General features: G+C 39.8%; 1 protein-coding gene across 4 annotated transcripts in view; it reads left to right on the forward strand.

Annotated features, from left to right (window-relative positions):
• The window catches only part of CELF2 (CUGBP Elav-like family member 2), a 402001-nt gene that overhangs the window by 76067 nt on the left and 305557 nt on the right, over nucleotides 1–20377 (forward strand). For 2 of the 4 annotated variants that reach the window (XM_090266496.1, XM_090266499.1), the window contains exon 1: nucleotides 16709–16784. The exons of 1 other annotated variant lie outside the window; for it this stretch is intronic. In XM_090266496.1, the coding sequence (XP_090122622.1) occupies nucleotides 16732–16784 (53 nt within the window). In that variant the 5' untranslated portion in view covers nucleotides 16709–16731. Of the gene's footprint in view, nucleotides 1–16707; nucleotides 16785–20377 lie in introns of those variants that run through there. One more of the 4 variants, XM_090266497.1, reaches the window with a different exon arrangement.

Genomic DNA, 20377 nt, shown 5'->3' on the forward strand with positions numbered 1-20377 from the left:
CATACCTATGACTCTGTTCCTATTCTGGTTTGCTTAGTTGGATTTTGTTTTTATTTTTTAGATTCAGTTGTTGATAGTTGTGACTTTTATGTGGTGTATGATCTTTTTTTTTTTTTTTTTTTTTTTTTTTTTTTTTTTGCAGTACTGTATTTGGTTTGCTAGTATTTTGTTGAGGATTTTAGCATCTATGTTCACCAGGGATATTGGCTTATAATTTTTTTTTCTTTGTAGTGTCTTTATCTGGTTTTGGAATTAGGATAATGCTGACCTTGTACAATGAGCTTGGGAGTGCTCCCTCGTCTTCAATTTTATGAAATAGTTTAAGAAGGAGAGGTGTTACTTTTTCTTGGAATGTTTGGTAAAATTCATCTGTGAAGCCATCTGGTCCAGGGCTTTCAATTTTTTGAAGTTTTTGATTACTGCCTCAATTTCACTAGTTGTTATTGGTCTATTCAGGCTTTCTGCTGCTTCTTGATTCCGTTTTGGAAAATTGTATGTTTCTAGAAATTTGTCCATTTCACCCACGGTGTCCAGTTTGTTGGCATATAGTCGCTCATAATATTTTCTGACAATCCTTTGTATTTCTCTGGTGTCAATTGTTAGTTCTCCTTTTTTGTTTCATTTTTAATTTTATTTATTTGGGTCCTCTCTTTTTTCCTTGATATGTCTGGTTAAAGGTTTGCCAATCTTGTTTATCTTTTCAAAGAAAAAACAACAACTATTGTACTCATTGATCTTATCCATCATTTGTTTAGACTCTATTTTGTTTATTTCTGCTCTGATCTTTATTATTTCCTTCCTCATACTCACTTTGGGTTTTGTCTGTTGTCTTTTTCAAGTTCCTCTAAGTGTAAAGTTAGATTGTTTATTTGAGCTTGTTCTTGTTTTTTTGAGATAGGCCTGTAATGCTATAAATTTCCCTCTTAAGATTGTTTTCCCAGTGTCCCACAGTTTTGGACTGTTGAGTCTCATTTTCATTGTTTCAAGGTATCTTTTTAAAAATGTTTTATTGTTTACACTATTGCAGTTATTCCATTTTTCTCCCTTTTGATTTCTTCTTTGATCTCGTTGTTGACCGATTCATTATTTAATAACATGTTATTTAGCTTCTCTGTCTTTGTGTGCTTTTCAGTGTATTTCTTGTGAATGATTTCTAGTTTCATAGCATTGTGTTCAGCGAAGATGCTTGATATAATTTCTGTCCTCTTAAATGTATTGAGATTTGTTTTGTGTTTTTACATGTGTTCTATCCTAGAGAATGTTCCATGTGCACTTGAAAAGTATGTATATTCTGCTGCTTTGGGGTAAAGTGCTCTGAAGATATCAATTAAATTCATTTGATCTAGTAGTGTGTCATTTAGGGCCACTGTGTTCTTGTTAATTTTCTGCCTGGAAGATCTATCCATTGAAATCAATGCGGTGTTTAAATCCTCAAATACGACTGTGTTTGTTGTTCTCTCCCTTTATGTCTATCAGGATTTGCTTTACATATTAAGGTGCTCCTGTGTTGGGTGATAAATGTTTACTGGGGTTATATCCTTTTGCTGGATTATTTCCTTTATCATTATGTTGTGTTCTTTTTGTCTCTTACTACAACCTTGATTTTAAAGTCTATTTTGTCAGATATAAGTAGTGCTAACCCAACTTTTTTTCCCTTTCCTTTTGCAAGAAATATATTTTTACATCCCTTTACTTTTAGTCTGTGTGTATCTTTTGATCAGAGGTGGGTCTCATGGAGACAGCATGTTTATGGGTCTTGCTTTCTTATCCATTCAGCTACCCTATGTCTTTTGGTTGTAGCATTTAAGCCATGTACATTTAGAGTGATTGTTGATAGGTACATATTTATTGCTATTTTAAAACATTTTCCTCTTATTTTTTCTTCTTCTTAAAGGAGGCCCTTTAACATTTGTTGCAGTACTGGTTTGGTATTAACAAACCCTTTAGCTTTGTCTTGTCTGGAAAGATCTTTATTTCTTTCCATTTTAAATTATTGCCTTGCTGTGTAAAGTAGGCTTTGTTGTAGGTCCTTGCTTTTCATCACCTTGAATATTTTACACCACTCCCTTTTGCCCTGAAATGTTTCTTTTGAAAAATCAGATGAGAGTTTATTAGTGCTCCCTTGTAGGTAACTACCTGCTTTTCTAGTGTGGCTTTTAAGATTCTCTCCTTGTCTTTAAGGTTTGCCATTCTAATTATGATGTGTCTTGGTGTAGGCCTCTTTGGGTTTATCTTTTTTGGGACTCTGCACTTTTTGGATTTGTGTGTCTTTTTCTTTCAACAGACTGGGGAAGTTTACGGTCATTATTTCTTCAAATAGGTTCTCAATTCCTTGCTCACTTTCTTCTCCTTCTGGTCATCCCTTTATGTGGATGTTGTTATGCTTAATGTTGTCCCAAAGCTCTCCTCATTCTTTTAAATTCTTTTTTCTTTTTGCTGTTCTGCTTGGGTGTTTTTTTCTACCTTGACTTCCAAATCACTGGTTCAGTCCTCTGCTTCATCTAACCTACTGTTTATTCCTTCCAGTATATTATGTATTTCAGATATTGCATTCTTCATTTCTGAGTGTTCCTTTTTTATTGTTTCTATGTTCTTTTTCATGCTGTTATGTATACTTATAATCATTACTCTAAACTCTGTATCTGATAAGTTGCTTGCCTCCCTTTCATTTAGTTCTTCTTCTATAGGATTCTCTTGTACTTTCTTTTGAGGCCCGTTTCTTTGTCTTCTCATTTTGGCTGTCTCTTTGTGTTTGTTTCTATGTATTGTGTAATTCTGCAAAGACTCTGGTGCATACCTATGTCAGACACTGACTGTGATTGGCCCTGAGCCATAGCTGTGGCTCCCTCTACTTGGCCTGGGTGTGTGCAGAAAGAACCAAGCTGTGCACTTAGGTCAGCTTTATCAGCCCTGGGCCCAGGAGAGGATCAGCTAAAGCCTCAGAGCTCCCAGAGATCTGCCTTACCTGTTAGACTTAATCATTGAGATAACCTCCAGCTATACTCCTCAGCAGCTGCCTTAAGTTCCACAAGGTGAGGCAGAGTAATTTTATGGACAGGGCTATTGCTTCTGCTAGGCTGATGCCACTTAGAGAGGAGTGATCTGCCTGAGAAAAATGTCTCCTGCAGTGTGGGGAATGACTCAGCACAGGGATCCTGACAGCTGTTCCTTCAGTTCTCTACCCAGAGCTACCAGCCCCAGACTCTCCTCATGTGTCTCTAATCTCCTCTGCACACACACACACACCCAACCCTGCCACCCAGGGTAAGAGGCTTCAAATGGAATTTTGTGCGTTGGCATTTTAAGAGGCTCTCTGCATCTCCAGCATCTCTCCCTTGTGGACAGAAACCCCACTGCTTTTCACAGCTGGATAATATCTGGGTTCCTTTTCAGCTTTGGCGCTGTAGGCTGCAGAGCCCATCTGCGGTTTAAACCCCACACTTCTCATGGGGAACGCCCTGCAACCACTGAAATATCCCTGCAGGACTTCAGCTGCCACCTGTAGGAGTCAAGGGAGCCCTCTCATGACTCCTCCGCACTCCATAGCAGTCACATTGTGGGGAAATGGTTTCTTCTGTCTGTCCTTGGTTATAAGGATTCTCTCCAGCTAGTGTTCAGTTGGTTATTCAGGATGATTTCTATACAATTTAGTTGTTAATTCCAGTTTGGTCCTGGGAGGAGGTTTGTGCAACTTCCACTTACTCCTCCACCATCTTGGATCCCTTTGGAAGTGCTTTTCTCATTTATAGAAATAGAAATGAACAGGTACTTACATCATCTTTTAGAGGTGTGTTATGTATATGTGTATGTGTGCTTATGAAATATTCCTTTTGGGGCCCTGGCTGCTGTGGCTCAGTGGATTGAGCATCGGCCTGCGAGCCAAGTGTCGCTGGTTCGATTCCCAGTCAGGGTACATTACTAGGTTGCATGTCAGGTCCCCAGTTGGGGGCATGAGTGAGAGGCAACCACACAGTAAAAATATATATATATTCCTTTTGAAATTCAGAGCTTAGGTCAACAAAGCATGAGTTTGATGAGTATAACTTTCAAATGCATAGAACAGCACCTTTAATCTTATTTTATTATTGGCACCAAGCATATGCAAACTATCTTTTTATTCTTCAAAACAGTAGAATATTGCATATCTGTGGTGTTGGATGTTCATATCTACACATGTAGTATGTGTGTGTTGTTTGCTCAGGGTAAGACAAAGGTTTGAAAAGTTCAACTGCAAACACTAATGAATTTTGCGTCCTTTAAGCTCTGTCTCATAAGGAGCAATTCTATTGACAAGCCCATGACACACACTCTAAGGGAATGTGATAACAATGTCAGCCGGGAGGACTTCTGCTGTGGAGACCTGCTTTCATCTCCCATGTGTTTTCCCAGGCTGCATAGACCTTTGGTGACCAGTCTGGGAGCCACAAATACAGTGTCACACCAGCCTATCAACAACCAAAGAGATCAGTGAGTCAAGGGGGCCATAAACTGACCACATGAGATTAGATGATTACAGAGACAAGGTCACCTGAAGGGATAATAGGAAAGTTTTATTTCCTGGTAATTTTGTTTTCATGATTTTTCTTCTGAAGGAGGTTCAGGCTTTTCAACTTTTGTCAGTTTCCCTAACACTATATGTGGCCATGGACAAGCTCTGCAGCTTTTCATGCTAGCTGTTCCCAGAAAGACTCATACAAGTTCACAGTGGAAAAAAAAAAAAACAAACACTCTTCGAAGATTACTGGAGTCACATGGAACTTCGGAGGCCTTTTGAATATTTGATCATCAGAAAATAAAAGGCAGGTAACAGTCTCTTTATGGTTGTTCATGAACCACATTTTACTTATACTTGCTTCCAAATTCACTTCCCTCATTTCCATCCTATGTGCCTCTGTGAATTTATTTTTTTCTAACACCCCCTTCATGTCTCCCTCCATGTGGCTTTTTGATCATCTGGTCATTTATTGATTTATTCTAGTATGCAACAAACACTTACTGACCATCTACTGTGTATCAGGCATCTTAGTAGGCATTGGAGAAATAGAAATTGTCACCATGGTCTCTGGTCTCAAGAAGCCAACAACCAAATTGGAACACAGAAGAGAAGAGTAATTTACCAGTCAGTTGCTGCAGTGAGGCTGCACGCTAATGATTCCACAATCCAATGGTTTGCGACAACACACACTTACTCTCACACTTGCGAGTCTGTGGGTAAATTATGGTTTGGCGGATTAGGTTAGGCTGTGAGTCAGCTGTGCTGGCTCCAGTCTGTGAGTTGGGCTCAGATCTTTTCTATGTGTGTTTGTTCTGAGGCCCTGGTGGAAGGAGCTTGCATTTCTCATGGCAGGTCACAGAATGTAGAAACCGAAACTAAACCACACAAGCACATTTAATATAATGCCTGCTGACTTTTTAACAGCTGAAACAAGTCACACTGTCAAGCCCAATGTCAGTGGAGTAGGGAAATACATTCCACCAACTCCAGTGCACTCCAGGGTCACATGATAGAGGCAGGGCATGAAGAATTAGCAAGATAATCTAATCTACCACACAAATAATGACAACAAAGTATGATAAATGGTTTGGAGAAAGTACAAAGGCTTATCTCAGAGGAAGAATATGTCCATCAGGGCCAACCAGAGAAACAGGGACAGTAGGGTAAATAGATGGATGATAGATGGTAGATGATGATAGATAGATAGATAGATAGATAGATAGATAGATAGACAGTTATTAAAGGGATTTGACTTCACAAAGTTGTGGCATTAGGTTAGGAAGGCTCTGTAAAGGTTTTTCCTCTGCATCTGATGCTAAAGTTGATGTCCACAGGCCAAAAAGTCCAGAAAAGAAAATGGATGTAAGGCTAGATCCAGAAACATGAACTGGAGCCCCTCAAGGATGAACTGAAACACATGTCAGTTCTTGTTGCCTCTGCTTTAGTGACCTTCAAGACAGAGGTAAACACACACACCTGGCCCAAAAGTCACAGACACTTGGGGAAGATAAGGGGAGCGTAGAGCAGTTGTAGGACCAGCAGCACACCAGCACCAGCAGCAATTGCTTCCCCTCTGTTCTTCACCTCTCCCAAGAATCTTCCTGTGGCATGCCCTCACCAGTCACATTAACAAATGATTAATAAAGTAAAGTCTGGAAACTGTAGTTCAGCCTAGCCAGGTTGACACATTCAGAGCCATCACAAGGGAAATCTTAATTCCAGTATGGGAAAGAGTAGATCAGGAAATGCTTTAACAGAAGGTGAAATTTAAACTGAATCTTGAAGGATGAGCTGCAGGTAGCGAGGAAGGAGGACTGGCAATTCAGGCAGGCACCAAGCTTGGGAAAGGTAAGGCTCAGAAATATGGAAGATACTGGTGTGGAAGCCCAACAGCTAAAGCCACCAGGAACACATCCCCAGTCAAAGTCAGGTATAACTTGCTATAGAAAAGGAGCATGCACACAAAGGGCATGAGAGGGCTCCTGAGAACAAGAAGGTAAGAAGGGGCTTAGTTTATAAATATAGGGCTTCTGCACGTGCTAAGGAGGTTTTAAGGAAGTGGGCATCAGTTCTTGATTGGGTATTTTTAGGAAGCATTAGGTATTGCTATTGACTGAATTGTGTTTCCACCCTGCCACAAATTCATATATTGAAGCCCTGACCCCTAGTATCTTATAATGTGACAGTATTTGAAGCTAGGGCCTTTAAGGAGGTAATTAAGTTTAATGAGGTCATAAGGGTAATAGAACTGGGTCTTTATACGAAGAAGAAGACACAGCAGGGATGTATGTGCACAGAGGAAAGCCCATGTGGGGTCACAGAGAGGTGGCTGTATGCAGGCCAAGGAGGGAGGCCTCAGGAGAAACCAATCCTTCTGGTATCTTGATCTTGGACTTCCAGCCTCCAGAATTGGGAGAAATAGATTTCTGTTGATTAAGCCACCCAGTTCGCAGTAATTTTTTATAGCAGCCCGAGCTGACTAATCCAGGGATCTTGGTAGTTTTATCTAAAGATTAGAAGGATTAAAGCAGAGCCAGACATCATTGGGAAATAAGCAGTTGGAAGAAGGGGATATTTCATTATTTTTGTAGCTGAATTGTCTTTGTCTTTCTCTTGTTCTACAAGAGTCTCAAAGTCTGATTATTTCTGTGTTCTGTAAGAGTTGTTTGTAAGTTGTAAACATCATGGCCTACCAGCTGCCAGAGCTGTTTCTAACTTTCTCATTGGCATATTTGGAGAGGATTCTCATTTACTGATCCAGAAATTACACTGAATCCCTGTTGCTTATTATGTTGAATCCAGATTCTTTTGCTCAGTTAATAAGATTCACAGTCTGGCCTCACTCTTCCTAGTTTCTTTAATTTCCCTACATTTGTCAATACTTGTGCTATTTTATTCAGAATTTCTTTTCACTGTCTCCCACATAAACTATCTTCAGTCTGGTCTTTGTTCTGTGGCCTCCCCAAATGGAACCATACTTTTCAGGATTGTCTCAAATCTTGTTCCTTCGTGAAAGATGCTCAGATTACTCTAGCCAACTCTCACCTCTCCTTCCTCGGAACTCTTATGGCTCGTAAACTACTACAGACACTCTATGGCCCTTTGCTTCATATGGTAAGTTCCGCCTTTCTAACATGATTATACATTCATACATTCTCTGAGGGCAGAGGCCACGACCAGTAGTAGCTCTTCTGAATTCAACTTTAGAAAATCAAAATTATAGTCACTCAAAAAAAAAAAAAGGGCGGTTGATTTGTTCCATCACATTTTTTAAAAAACTGGGGCTATATTCTGATTTCTTTGTATTTCCTTTGCTAGTGAGGCGATATCCTCGACTTATTTATGTATTCAGCCAGCCAGCAAGTATTTTTCAGCATGTATTTTTGTGCTCAGCACTTGACATTTAAGCAGAATTCTGAGGGATATGCAGAAATAAATCTGGTGGGGGTTGGGGATTACCAGGAGAGTTTTGCAGGAGTAGGAAACAGCATGAACAAGGGCACAGAGGCAAGAGTAACCAGGTATGTGAGGACTCGAAAGAAGTCTATGGAGAGCATAGAGTGCCAGGGGAGAAAACTCATGAGACAGGGTTGGCCATGTGGGTAGGTCTTCTGATCCAGATTATGGGGTTTTTTGGACTTCATCTTCAGGGCAGGGGGGAAGCTCTGATGGGTTCCAAGCATCAGGCAGCTATGACCATATTTTGATACTGGAGACATAACTCTGCGGAAGTGAATAGCATGGATCGGCACTGGCGAGACTGGGGAGAGAGACTCCTTGGAAGCCCTGAGAGCCTGAAGCAGGATAGTGTAGGCGGCAAAAGCAGGTGGGTTCCAGAGAAGGTGTGGTGCCGCTGACTCACTGCCTCGCAGGCAGATTTTACTCACCAGCATTCTAGTTCCTGTATGTTTATATTCTTCACATCATGCTTTGGTTACAGAATCAAAAACAGGCCCAAGGTTTTGTTCATCTGGGTGAAGTTCCGTCTGTAATATACTTATGGGTACTTTTCTCTAACTATATGATACTTCGCCAAAAAGTTTAAAAATAGTTGACTCAGGAAATGTTATCCAAGTCCATAGTTTATGGTTACTGATAACTTTGGAATCCTTACCTGGCAATATTCACAGACACCTTCAAAAACTACCTCTGCTGTTGCTTTCCTGTTCTGTAGGCTGGGTGCGAGGATGCAGGTGTGGAAGTAGCCTGATTCCCTCTCAAACTAGGCTGCCTTCTGCAGTTATTGCCCCAGTTCCCGACGGATTCTTGAGACTTATTTGTACTGCCCTGCTTTTTCGCTTAGCATCCAAACAAATAATTCATGAGATCAGATACAGCAAGGTAACTCAAAACTTGACATGCATATGTTTTCTCTCCCCAGCTAAGTTTAAGCCCTTTAGTGATGTGTTTGAACCTCTCTTTCACTGGAGCATCTTTGTTTGCCACCTCCTCAATTTTTTATTTGCCCTGGGGTTCTGGAGTTGGTTTATTTTGTTTTCCATCCTCAGTACTTCTCCTGCCTGATCTCATCCTTGCGGGAAGTAGTTCCATCTGCCTCCTCTACTCAGAAGCCCTGCTGCAGGCATCACGAGCTCAGTTCATCCCCAGTGGACTCAAGTTATCTTCCCCATCTACCCTATTTTGCCTTTTTCTTTATGTTGGTGTCCATCTCAGCAGGTCATCATTTGCCAGATTGTCCATGTGAGAAACATCAGAATTATCTTTCACTCTTCTCTTTCTCCACCCCACCTGTTCAGTTGTCTATATACTGATTCTACCACTAAAATGTCTTTTACCACCTTACCTCTGAAGCACAGTGAATAGAGCTAAGCCTGACCACCATCCGCACCACTTACTGCCCATCAGCTTGGGCCTTTCTTCCACTCCCAGGCATCCTTACTTGTGTAATGTGGACAGTAATACTAATTTACTGGATTCCTCTGATAATGGAGTCTTCCATTCTTATATGCAGCATCTCAAACAAGGCCAACAAGTAGGCAGTGAGTGGTCCATGAACAAGAGAACCAACCTCGCAGGCCGCATCATCTCTTCTGTGTTCAGTGGCTTACCCACTGCCTCCGTGGCTCCAGACCTCTCTCTATTCTCAGCTTGTGCTTAACACTGAAACCAGAGTTAACGTTCTAGAGCTGATCTAAAATCTTTTATGGCTTCTGTTGCCAGTGTTTGGTGTGGATTGCCACGTCCTTTCACCCTCAGCTCCAGGCCACTTTCTGCCTCATCTCCATCACCCCTTTGGCCTCTAGGGACTTTCCTTTGAAGATTGTGACTTAGTCATGTTCTTAAAACATTTTCCCTTTATATAGATATAGATATAGATACACACACACATATAAAATAAACAAGTGTGTGTATATAATACACTTTTAAAAGTGAGGATACATCTCATTAGGAACTGACGTAAAGAAATGATTGTGGTGTTTAATAGCATTTACAGTTTTGTTTTGTTCTGAATAGCAGGCAGATGATGGAACTAATAAGAATAGAACCTGCTGAATGTCTCTGGAGACCCAGTAAACTGAGAGGGGAGTAAGCAGGCCGTCCCTGGGAGAAAGAGATTGACTCACTAACTTTTGAAGCTATGGCATGGTTAACTAAAGAGTTAAACATGGAGAGTAGATCTACTCGTGAAAATGAACTTAGCAAAAATTAGATAGACTGACTTCTGGTGCTTATTCCTTGTCTATAAGGACTCTGGCTTTTTCCAAGACATCACAAAGCTTACCCTACAACTCACATTGCCCTTAATTTTGCAAGTTTGTCTACTCACCTCATCTTCAATGCCCTGTTCCACCTGCCTGCATCTCTTCAACACCCAAACATCAGCATTATGGAAAGTAATGAGGGAAATATATTCATTTATTACTTCATTTTCTGGGTACCCATGTAAATGGTGTTTTAAAGTAAAAAAAAAAAAGTAAAGCAACAAGCTTTATCATTACATGTCACTGAATGTGTAAAGTCCTTAAAGTCAGGAACAGGATCACCTGATCGTTCTGTCCCTTGGGCATTCTAGCCTGGTAACTGCTCATAGTGGAGCATGGTGAGTTTTTCGCCAATTGTGTTATGTAGCTGCAAGCCACTGAGATTAGGTCACTTAACAAAAAGAATGCTTCAGAGAGAAATCCAGCCATTGAATAAATGTTTATTGAGCATCTACCATATGCCGCACATTATTCTAAAGTGGTGATAAAATGAAGTTCTTGTTTTTATGCAACTTAGATACAGATGCAGGAAAGAGATAATAAACAAGTATATAAGTAGATAATGTAATTTCAGAGAGTGATACATTCAGAAATATAACATTTAAAGCACCTGCACATTCTATAAGAGCTGTGAATGTGTTATGGTTGTTTGGAAAGCATCTTTCCCAGACCATCTGGGCTTCTCTTTTATCTCTGTCGTATAATCACATAAATTCCCATCTTGGTCTCACCTTCTTGTAAGGAAGACTCATTTACTTCATCCATGGCCTTCATTACACTTGTACTTCTAATTTCCTAGGATTCCCTAAGATCAAAACCACTAAAAAAGAGGGATCCCCAAGTGCACCAAACTCTCCATGTCCATTGAAGACTCATGGATAATAGTCAAGTTACAGAATCTCTCTGACATGGCCGTTAGAGCAGGCAGAAAGGTGGCTGTGTGTGCATGTGTCTGCCTTAAAAATAGCAATAATAAACTTGGCCCATCTCCTGTGCAAATGTTAATGCCTAACTTATGTATAGTCACCTCTGGCCGCCTCAAGATTTCCCATCTGCCCAAGGGTGGCTGTTGGCAAAACATTAGGCCAAAAATAATCACTCGATTGTGAACGTATTATTTGCTAAGTTATAAGAGTTCATAGGCCAAAAATTAGTTATTTTATCAACTAGGCTATTTATGGTGTTCTTATTTTCATGGGAAATCCTTTACTTTCTTCATTCTGTCTTCAGTAAACCTTTCCCTACCTACACAGAAAGAGTTTCCCAAAACTACTTCATGGTGTGTTTTTATAAATCCTTTCCTTTATAGCGAGCAGTCATTATTACTCTTTATAATAATAACCCTTATATTTATCTAGTGTCTATTTTCAAGTAGCTTCTTGGAGCTCTAAGTACTTTATGGTTTATTATTTATACCTACTTATTGATAAAGATGACACTTTATAATTTTAAGGGGCTTTACAATTATTCTTGCTAATTACTAATCCTTATGGCCCCCCTCAGCCTAGGCTACACCACCATTTGGAAGATGCGTAAGTTGTCCCATGGCTTAGGAAGGAAAATCTGTTTGGCACTTAGGGCCCATAGATTTGTTACTGAGATAGTGGCCCCCTGCTCCTAAAATGTGACTTGGAGGTGATTTTTGGAGTGCTCAAGTGCAAGGAACTCATGTTACATGGATCCTCAGATTACCATCAAATCCTTTCTTTACTAACACCACTGAGGTTTTACTTTAAGCCAACTGTCAGTTTTATGTTTCAGGTTGTGATTTGTGATACCTATGTCCTTTTGGCTTTGGAGGGTTTTCCCCTCAAGGCAGTGGGGAGCACTGGAGTCTGGAAGAACAGGTTGTCCGTATTCCATTCATTCCATTTCCCGGTGAGTGCTGTTCTAGGATTGCCCCGTGCGGGCTCCACTGCTTTGCCTCTCTGCCCTTGTGACCCTTCCTCTGAGGCTCACAAAGATGGGCAGGGGAACTTTGTGTCTTCCGCTGCATACCAGCTCTCGGTGGGAACTTATCCACTCACACAGACTTAACAACTTCACTCAGCACCTACTGTGTGTCAAGCACTGAGAATTTTGGAATTCCATTTCTTGTAGACCTTGGTCACTGCATTGTATTTACTTTACAAATTCTCTGTTACTGGTTTTATTTTTATTTTCATCTTTCATAACAATAGGTCATGTTTCTTAATTAAACCTGGCAATTCTTGGTATCTGCTATGGTCTGAATGTTGGTGCTCCCCCCCCCCCCCCGCCCCCCATTCATATGCTGAAACCCTAATGCCTATACAATGATATTAGGAGGTGGAGACTTTGGAATGTGATTAGATCATGAGGGCAGAGCTCTCATCAATGGGATCATTACTGTTAATAAAAGAGACCCCACAGACTTCCCTAGCCCCCTCTGTCATCTGAGGATATAGCAAGAAGGTGACAGCTGGCACCTTGGTCTTGGACTTCCCGCCTCCAGAGCTGTTGCTGTTTATAAGCCACCTAGTGTTTCGTTATAGCAGCCCGAATGGACTAAGTATCTGAAGCCACCAACTAAATAGATTTAATGTCCTTGGTACCTCTGCATTCCAAGAGTGTTCTCTTAAGACGGGAATTGGAGAGGCATGCTAGATTTTTGTACAGCCCCATCCTTCATCAAAGGACTAACCTGAGCTTTTTGACCCCATGTCTCCAGCACACCTTGTGTGATACACTTCCATTGAAATGGCACTTCCTATTGCCTTCGCAATGCAAATGTCTGAATGCAAGGGCAAGATAGGCGTGCAAGGCAGAAAAAAGCTAGCGTCATTGATTTGCATTTAGAAATTTAGCTTTTTATTGTAGAAATTACCTATAACATATGAATGCACATATACCTTTAAGAATGGCTGATTCCCAGCTCACCCCTGGAGTCCCACATTGCAGTACTTTTCCAGTTTTCCCCTCACCAAGTTCGCATTAGTGGCTAAACTTTTAATTTATAAAGTTGAAACATCTTTTGGGATATAGAGAACTTTGAGATAAACTAAGTTTTTGTTGTTATTCTTTGCTAATTATCTCTGTAATCCTTTTGAAAAAAATTCCCTATAAAGTTAGTAATCAGGATTGTTAAAAATTAACTGTTATTTGTAGGTAACCCCCCAAATAATGATAACTTGTCCCCAAAAGTACTTAGTCTGTCTAGTTTTAATTCAACCTTCATTTGAATAACTTTTTGAAAGGAATTGATAAATACTAGTAGCCAAAATATAGCCGTTTAATCAATTTTGCATTGATTTACTGCCTAACCTCTAAGGTTATTACTGTCACATTAGAACAGGGTGAGGTTTGTTCCACTAAACACTTAAAAGCTGTGGTTTGCTTGGGTGTGCCTGTGAACCGGGCAGGGTAGCAGTATGGTCACATGTAGGTGCAGTGGAGGGAACGCAGGCCCGGGGGTTGTAGGCTGAGTTCTCACGCTTGGCCATTATTGCGCCTTCTGTGGGCAAGTCACTCTCTTTCAGCACTTGAACTTTTTCAGCTGAGAAGTAACAGCACCAGCCCTGCCTGTCCCACAGTGTTATTATGGGGATCAAACGAGCTAATAAATGTGAAAGGGTCGTGAAATTTAAAACATAATGGCATGTAAGGAATTCTCAGTGTTGTCTGCTGTGCCAAATGAATGACTGAATTAGAATAAAAAGTGTTTTTTTTTCCCTGCATATTTGTTGAAGAAACTACATGCAGGAAGTCTGAAAATAAAATACAGTTGACTCTTAAACAATGTGGTGTTTAGGGGCAATGTCAGAAATTCACGTATAACTTTTGACTCCCCCAAAATTTAATTACAAATAGCCTACTGTTAACCAGAAGACTTACCAATAACATAAACAGTCATTGACATATAATTTTTATGTTATATGTACTATGTACTGTATTCTTACAATAAAGTAAGCTAGAGAAAAGAAAACCATAAAGAAGAGAATGCAAATGCATTTACATTACTGTATTTATTGGAAAAAAAAATACGTAAAAATGGACCTGTGGAGTTCAGACCTTGATTATCCCCAGGTCAGTTGTAGTCCTCTCTCCAAAGTTCCAATAGTTAAAAATAAATTAATCTTTTTATTTAACTAATATTTATTAGGAACCAGCTAAGGGAATGTTATTTTATTTGGCGGATTAAGAAGTACAAAGATTAATTGAGTATGGATTTGGAAACAGAGACTTACAATACAATAACAATATATAAATGTTAGAAATAACATACCTTCTTTCTATTCACTTATCTTTATAACCACAAATTCAGCAATATAGCTGGTGGATATAAGACCTTCAAATCTGTCAGTAATGGAGTTTGGACAAGTACTACACTCTTACCTCTGTAGTTTTCTCATTATTTGGGTGCCTAGACTGAAAAGGAAGCGGAGAGAAAATAAAATATTTAATGGTTTGATTCAATTCCAGTCCTTATTATTACGGGCCCATAATTCATTTCATTATAGGAATAGTGCCATATACCGAAGCATTTGCTTCCAATGCTAAGAATCTATTTATGGATAAGGAAAAACATTATCATTATATGTTAGGACTTGCATCATAGTTCAGGCCACACTAGAAATTGGTTGGAAGTGTTTAAAAAAAGGGATTTCTGTCTGAGCAGCATAGTTTTACCTTTCTCTAAAAGACAAAACCGTGGCCTATGGCAGTTCACTCATTCTCCTTTTTATTAATATTGGCAGTGACAGAACACACCCAGTTTCATTACCAGCTGGCTCTTCAGGTGCTTTCAAACACATTAGCTTCTGTCCGCCCCTATTTGACTGCTGGGGCAAAGAGAGCTGCAGAGAGGTGAAGTGACTGCTGCCTCAGCACCCACCACAGGTCCCTAGGGCATGGCTCACACCTTTATCTCCAAGGCCTCTCTGGTTCTAAACCCATTTACATGTTTATCTGGCTCCAAAAGAACAGCTTAGATTTTATATGCTGTCTTTCCCTGACAAGGTCATTCGCTTTCATATATTCACCCGATAACTTTCATAGGCTATAATGAAGGCAGGAAATTTAAACATATGGTTGTTCTAGGGACAGGGCTCTCATTTCATTATTTGACCTTTGTCAAGTTATTTATCACGTTATCTGACTGCCTTCCAGAAATAGCGATGGTGACTGCTGTCACCTTGGCTTATTGTCCTCAGGTCAGTTGATAATCTAAGCAAGATCACTGTGCAGTGGAGAGTCAAGGACCTTCATCCCCGTCCAGAAGGTCTCCCCTTCCCTAGCTGTGGGTCAAGACTAAGTTCAGAGGTTAGAGATCTAGCAAGATATTGGGGTGTATTTCAGGTCTTCAAATAGGAAGGAAACAGAGCGCACTGTTATTTTCCTCACTCCACAATTATTCCTACAAAAGCGTTAACTCCAGGCTGTCACTGAGAACAGGTGACCTGGGGGTGAGGGAACTGGCATTCAGGGATCCAGCTTTGTTTTGGGGGGCGTTCTGGGTTGTTCCATCCGGGATGAGAGCATTCCTGGCTTCCTGTCAGCACACACCTCCTGGAGCGGTGCCTTCATCTGCACTTTTGGACAACTGCCTATTCTGTCTGTAGCATCTCGTCTTTTCTGTGTGTATTTAACTTGCTGTTTTACTTGGCTAATCTGCCTGGGATTCTTCTAATTCCAGTAAACATATGTGCTATGTGTATTTTCCCTGGCTAACTTTATGCTAAGCCCAGTGAGTATGGTGAAGTAGGGAAGCAGGTTTTTCTTATTTTGGAAAAGAGCACCCAATTGGCCCCCTGAGGAAGGTGCTCCAGTGTCAGTTAGGACTTCAGTGTGACCAATCTTTGCATTGCCTGCCTCCTCTAGATGCCTTGCTTTGGGGTGATTACGGTTCTGATCTGCAGGAACTCTGTTAAATATCTCCCAGTTCCCCAATCTCTGTCCCCACATCCGTGACCCAGGGTGGGAACTAAGTGTCTTGACCTTGTCACTCCTCCTGAGGACAAGAGCAGAGGAATTGAGGAATCCAACTGTGAATTCAGTGTCCCCGAAAAAAGAAGCAAAAATCCCTTCCAGCATACCAGTCTATCCACATCTTCTCTTGTTATCTGTGATGCCTGCTGATAGTTGATAGCAAAGAAAATGACTCTGCTATGAAATAAAAGAAAGGTAAATGAGTCCCTTATATTTTTTTCCAATTTTCTAAGATGATAATTAGGAAAACTAACACCAGCCAGGCTTGAGTCAGTGCACACAAGACCCCTGTAGGCAGCACGGTGTATTAATGTGAAAATACGCCTAGACAACATAACTTGTCAGAGAGGATTATTTCTATTTAGTGAGTCTGCAGGAGCCCCTTTGCTCCACCATTCAGAATTTGACTAGAGAAGAGAGTGGGGCAAGAGAGAAAGGGGGAGGTGGGGAGGGAGAGAGGGAGAGAGAGAGAGCGCGCGCATTAGTGAACAGCTACTGTGGCATTGATGTTTGAGCGCACTTCTGAACTGGCTTTGTTGAGACTATCAGTGTCTCAGTGCAGAAAGCATGCGCTGTCCCAAATCCGCTGTTACTATGAGAAATGAGGAGCTGCTTTTAAGGTATGTTGTGGTGGCCTTTGTTTTAATGTATGCTTTTCTCATTTCCAGAACTGGCTGAAACAATAATCATGCTCTGAAGCAAGTAGCTTCCTTATCTTAGAAGAGAAAAAAAAATCTAGAGAGGGAGAGAGAAAGAGGAAAACAAAATCAAGACCAAGAGATTGGGAGAAAGAGAGAGCAAGCGAGAGAAAGGAAAAGGACTGCTGTGTGCGAGTTCTATTTGCACGAGTCGCCTTTGAAAGCTCATCATGTTTTTGCTCGCTGCGATTTCTGAGTGGCCAGTGGCTCGTTTTAAAGGCTCCGAATCTAGCTCTTGGTTTGTCTTTTCCTTTGCAATTTCTAAGCCTCTTTCATTATTATGCATTCTGCATGGAATAATCACCGAAAAAGGAGCTAAGGAGACCCCATATTAGACTTGCGTTCCAAATACCACTCTACTCTGGACTTAGCCTACCTAGATAGCCGATCTGTGTTACCAGGTTTGGATCACTTTATCCTGTTTGCCAAAATGTGTACCTGTTTAAATACCTCTGTTCATGCATGGCGTTCTGGGTCCCTGTGCATTGAGAACAAATATTTGTTTCCTCCATCTATGTTAGGGTTCTCTCGCATACCAAGAATGAGCCACCACTGACCTTTTGGAAGCAGAGAAAGAATTATGAGAGAATTGGCATCCTGCTTTGAAAAATGTAGTCTTTTGTTTATTTGCTAGCAGACATTGTAGCACTGAATACATCTTTGGGTCTGACAATGGGACCGGTTGAACAATGGAGCTGTCAAACTAGCTTAATGCATGTCTGGGCCTTTTTTTTTTTTTGCTTTCTAAACACCCTTTTTATCTGCTATAATCTTGTTTGTATAGACTATACAGAATGAAAGCTTTTAGCACTGCTTGTTTGTGGGTTTGTGCTTTTAAAAAATTTGATATCTGCCATTCCTAGAGCTTTTTGCATTTTGCAGTTATGTGGGTTGGATTAAGTTAGAGATTTATTGCTTACCTCTCTGTTAACTACAGAAAGAAACATATTGATTGAGACTGCTTGTAATACTATTATCATTCTGGCAAATACCTTGTTATAAGACATGCCTATACAGTATTGATGCTTAGGGATTTAAAATTTGCGAATTTGGTGAACTTAAAGAATGTACCAAGAAAGAGAAGTTAAGAGGAATATTTCTGTGTTTAAGTAAATTATAATTTTTAGTCTGTATCTCTTCTTTTGCATCCAGATAGATAAACAGTTTAGAAATTCAAGGACAAGTGAGAACTTCTGCCATCATAATTTTGGTCACAAACCATTATTATAAAACCTTTCATGTTGTTAAGTTACAAATCTCTGTGGAACATACTGATTTCTGATACACGGTTATGTGCTCATAAAACGCATTTCCATGCAGGGCAAACATTTCTCACATCTTCAAAAATCTTTCTTTTTATAACATAAACATTGGTTTCTAAGATGAAGACAGTGAGACTTCAAAAAGAGAAAGTGGGAAAATCTGGTTCGAACTTCTCATAATATTGAAATCATTTTTTTTCCCCATACTAGATACAAAAGAACAAATCCTGTAATATTAAATGGTAATTGATTTACATGAAAATCACCTCACTGGGGTTCGTTTCTGTAAAGAATAATTTTTACCAAACATTTTAGTGTTTTGCTTTAATTAGCTGCTTGTGTCAGAACAGTATTTTGAAATATATTAGTAAACTTATGGAGAGAGAGTAAGGTCCTAATTTTTAAAAACAGAAGGGGAATTATTTAAAGGGAAAATTTTTTAAATATCATGGTTTAAATTAGTGATATTACTGGTAAATAAGGAACAAGATGTATTCTTTATGAAAACACATTATGAAATATTAACTTTTTTGGATTTTGGACATACATTTCAATGTTTTAAACTTAAGTTGAAATGTTATGCAATAATTCAGAGTAATTCAAATTAGTGTTACAGCTAAATAATTGCCTTCTCAAGTATAGATTTTTTTATGGACAATATATTCAGAGCCTGGGTGGATCCAAAACATATCTGCAGCATAATGATATTTTTAAAGTTATCCATTGTGAATAGAGTGGATTTTAAGTGCATACTTATTATGTTCTCTTACTTCCAATGGGATCTGAACTGCTCACTCCATCGAGTATGCCAATAATTGCTTTTAGGATGAGCTCATAAAAGGTAATTGGTGAAGCTTTATAACTGAAGCTAGCCCAATGTTGCCAGCCTATCTAGATTCTGCTTTAATGGGAAATTTTTATTCTAAAACAAAGGTTGCAACGTTTTTTGTTTTTTTTTTTTTTTTGTGGTTTGGAAGAAGAGTAGTCTCCTGTGCTCGCTAGCTGTCAGGGGCACACTGGAAAAAAAGAAAAAAAAAGAAGATCTAACTTGGCAACCTCCATGTTGAATTTTTGACTAAATTTTAATTATTTACCTGAGATCTATTCACTTGGACTTCTTTATGCTCTCAGGTTCATGAAGGAGGCAAATCCCTTCTTACTTGATTTGCTTCTCCTGCTGTTTGATCCATTACAAAATGGAATTTGGAGACCCCCCATTTCCAGCATTCCACATACATACTGTCTTTTCCTTTAGTCTAATGGGAAGGTATGAGATTGCCTGAAGTTGGCAAACTTGTCTACATCTATTTTCACAACAGTAACATTATATGTAATCTTTATCCTGCCATCAGCCTTTATGTGTGATGATCCCCCTCAATAGTGACCTAAACAAATATTAAAGTAAATTTTAATTCTAAACTCAGACTTGCAGAAAAGGAATAGCAAAAGATCCAAACTGGAAAAATGGCTTCTTTCAATAGAGCAACGATTGCATCCTGAGTCCCGTCACACCTAGGCCTCCAAAATATCCACATAGATGTGTTCAGCAGACTACAGTCTCAGATCTGTAACCTCAGTGTATTAGTATTCCTTTATTTGTTAAAATAAAACCTCACCACTTTTCTTCCTTCCTTCCTTCCTTTCTTTCTTTTCTTTCTTTTCTTTCTTTCTTTCTTTCTTTCTTTCTTTCTTTCTTTCTTTCTTTCTTTCTTTCTTTCTATATGAGTGTATACAATTGCAAAATACCCCTCTGGGGCTGAAAAACAAAGAAGAGTGTTTGATTAATATTCATATCTGGAACTTTATAGCAAGTACAGATTGTGCTTGAATACACAGGAAGTCATTGCAAGAGTGAATCAATACTAATTATTGTAATCAAGGGGGTTAATTAGGTGAAAATGTGGCTGATGGAAAGTTCATTGCTCACAGCCCCGGAAGCACCAAGGTTGATGAAAAGGAAGGTAAAATGCAAAAGGAAGAGTGCCGTGTGGGATTGATAGCTTCCGTTCCAGGGGTCAAGGTTTGTGAATGAAAAACATACCTTGATTTGGTGTGAGCGTGGTAGTGAGGAAATCAGAAATCTCCGACTTCGGTTCTTGCATAGAGAGATTTCTGTAGAAGTCACTGAGACAGCGGTTTGTTCAGTGGCATCTCATCCAGCTCCATTGCACTTTTCTGCACCTCTTCCCGCAGTAACACACAGTCTATTCAGTTGCTTTTGATCTTCTGTATTAGCCTTCGTGAATTTCTTTC

This window comes from Furipterus horrens, unplaced genomic scaffold, assembly GCF_987537825.1.
Source record: "Furipterus horrens unplaced genomic scaffold, mFurHor1.1.pri manual_scaffold_2, whole genome shotgun sequence".
NCBI classification, from domain to species: domain Eukaryota; kingdom Metazoa; phylum Chordata; class Mammalia; order Chiroptera; family Furipteridae; genus Furipterus; species Furipterus horrens.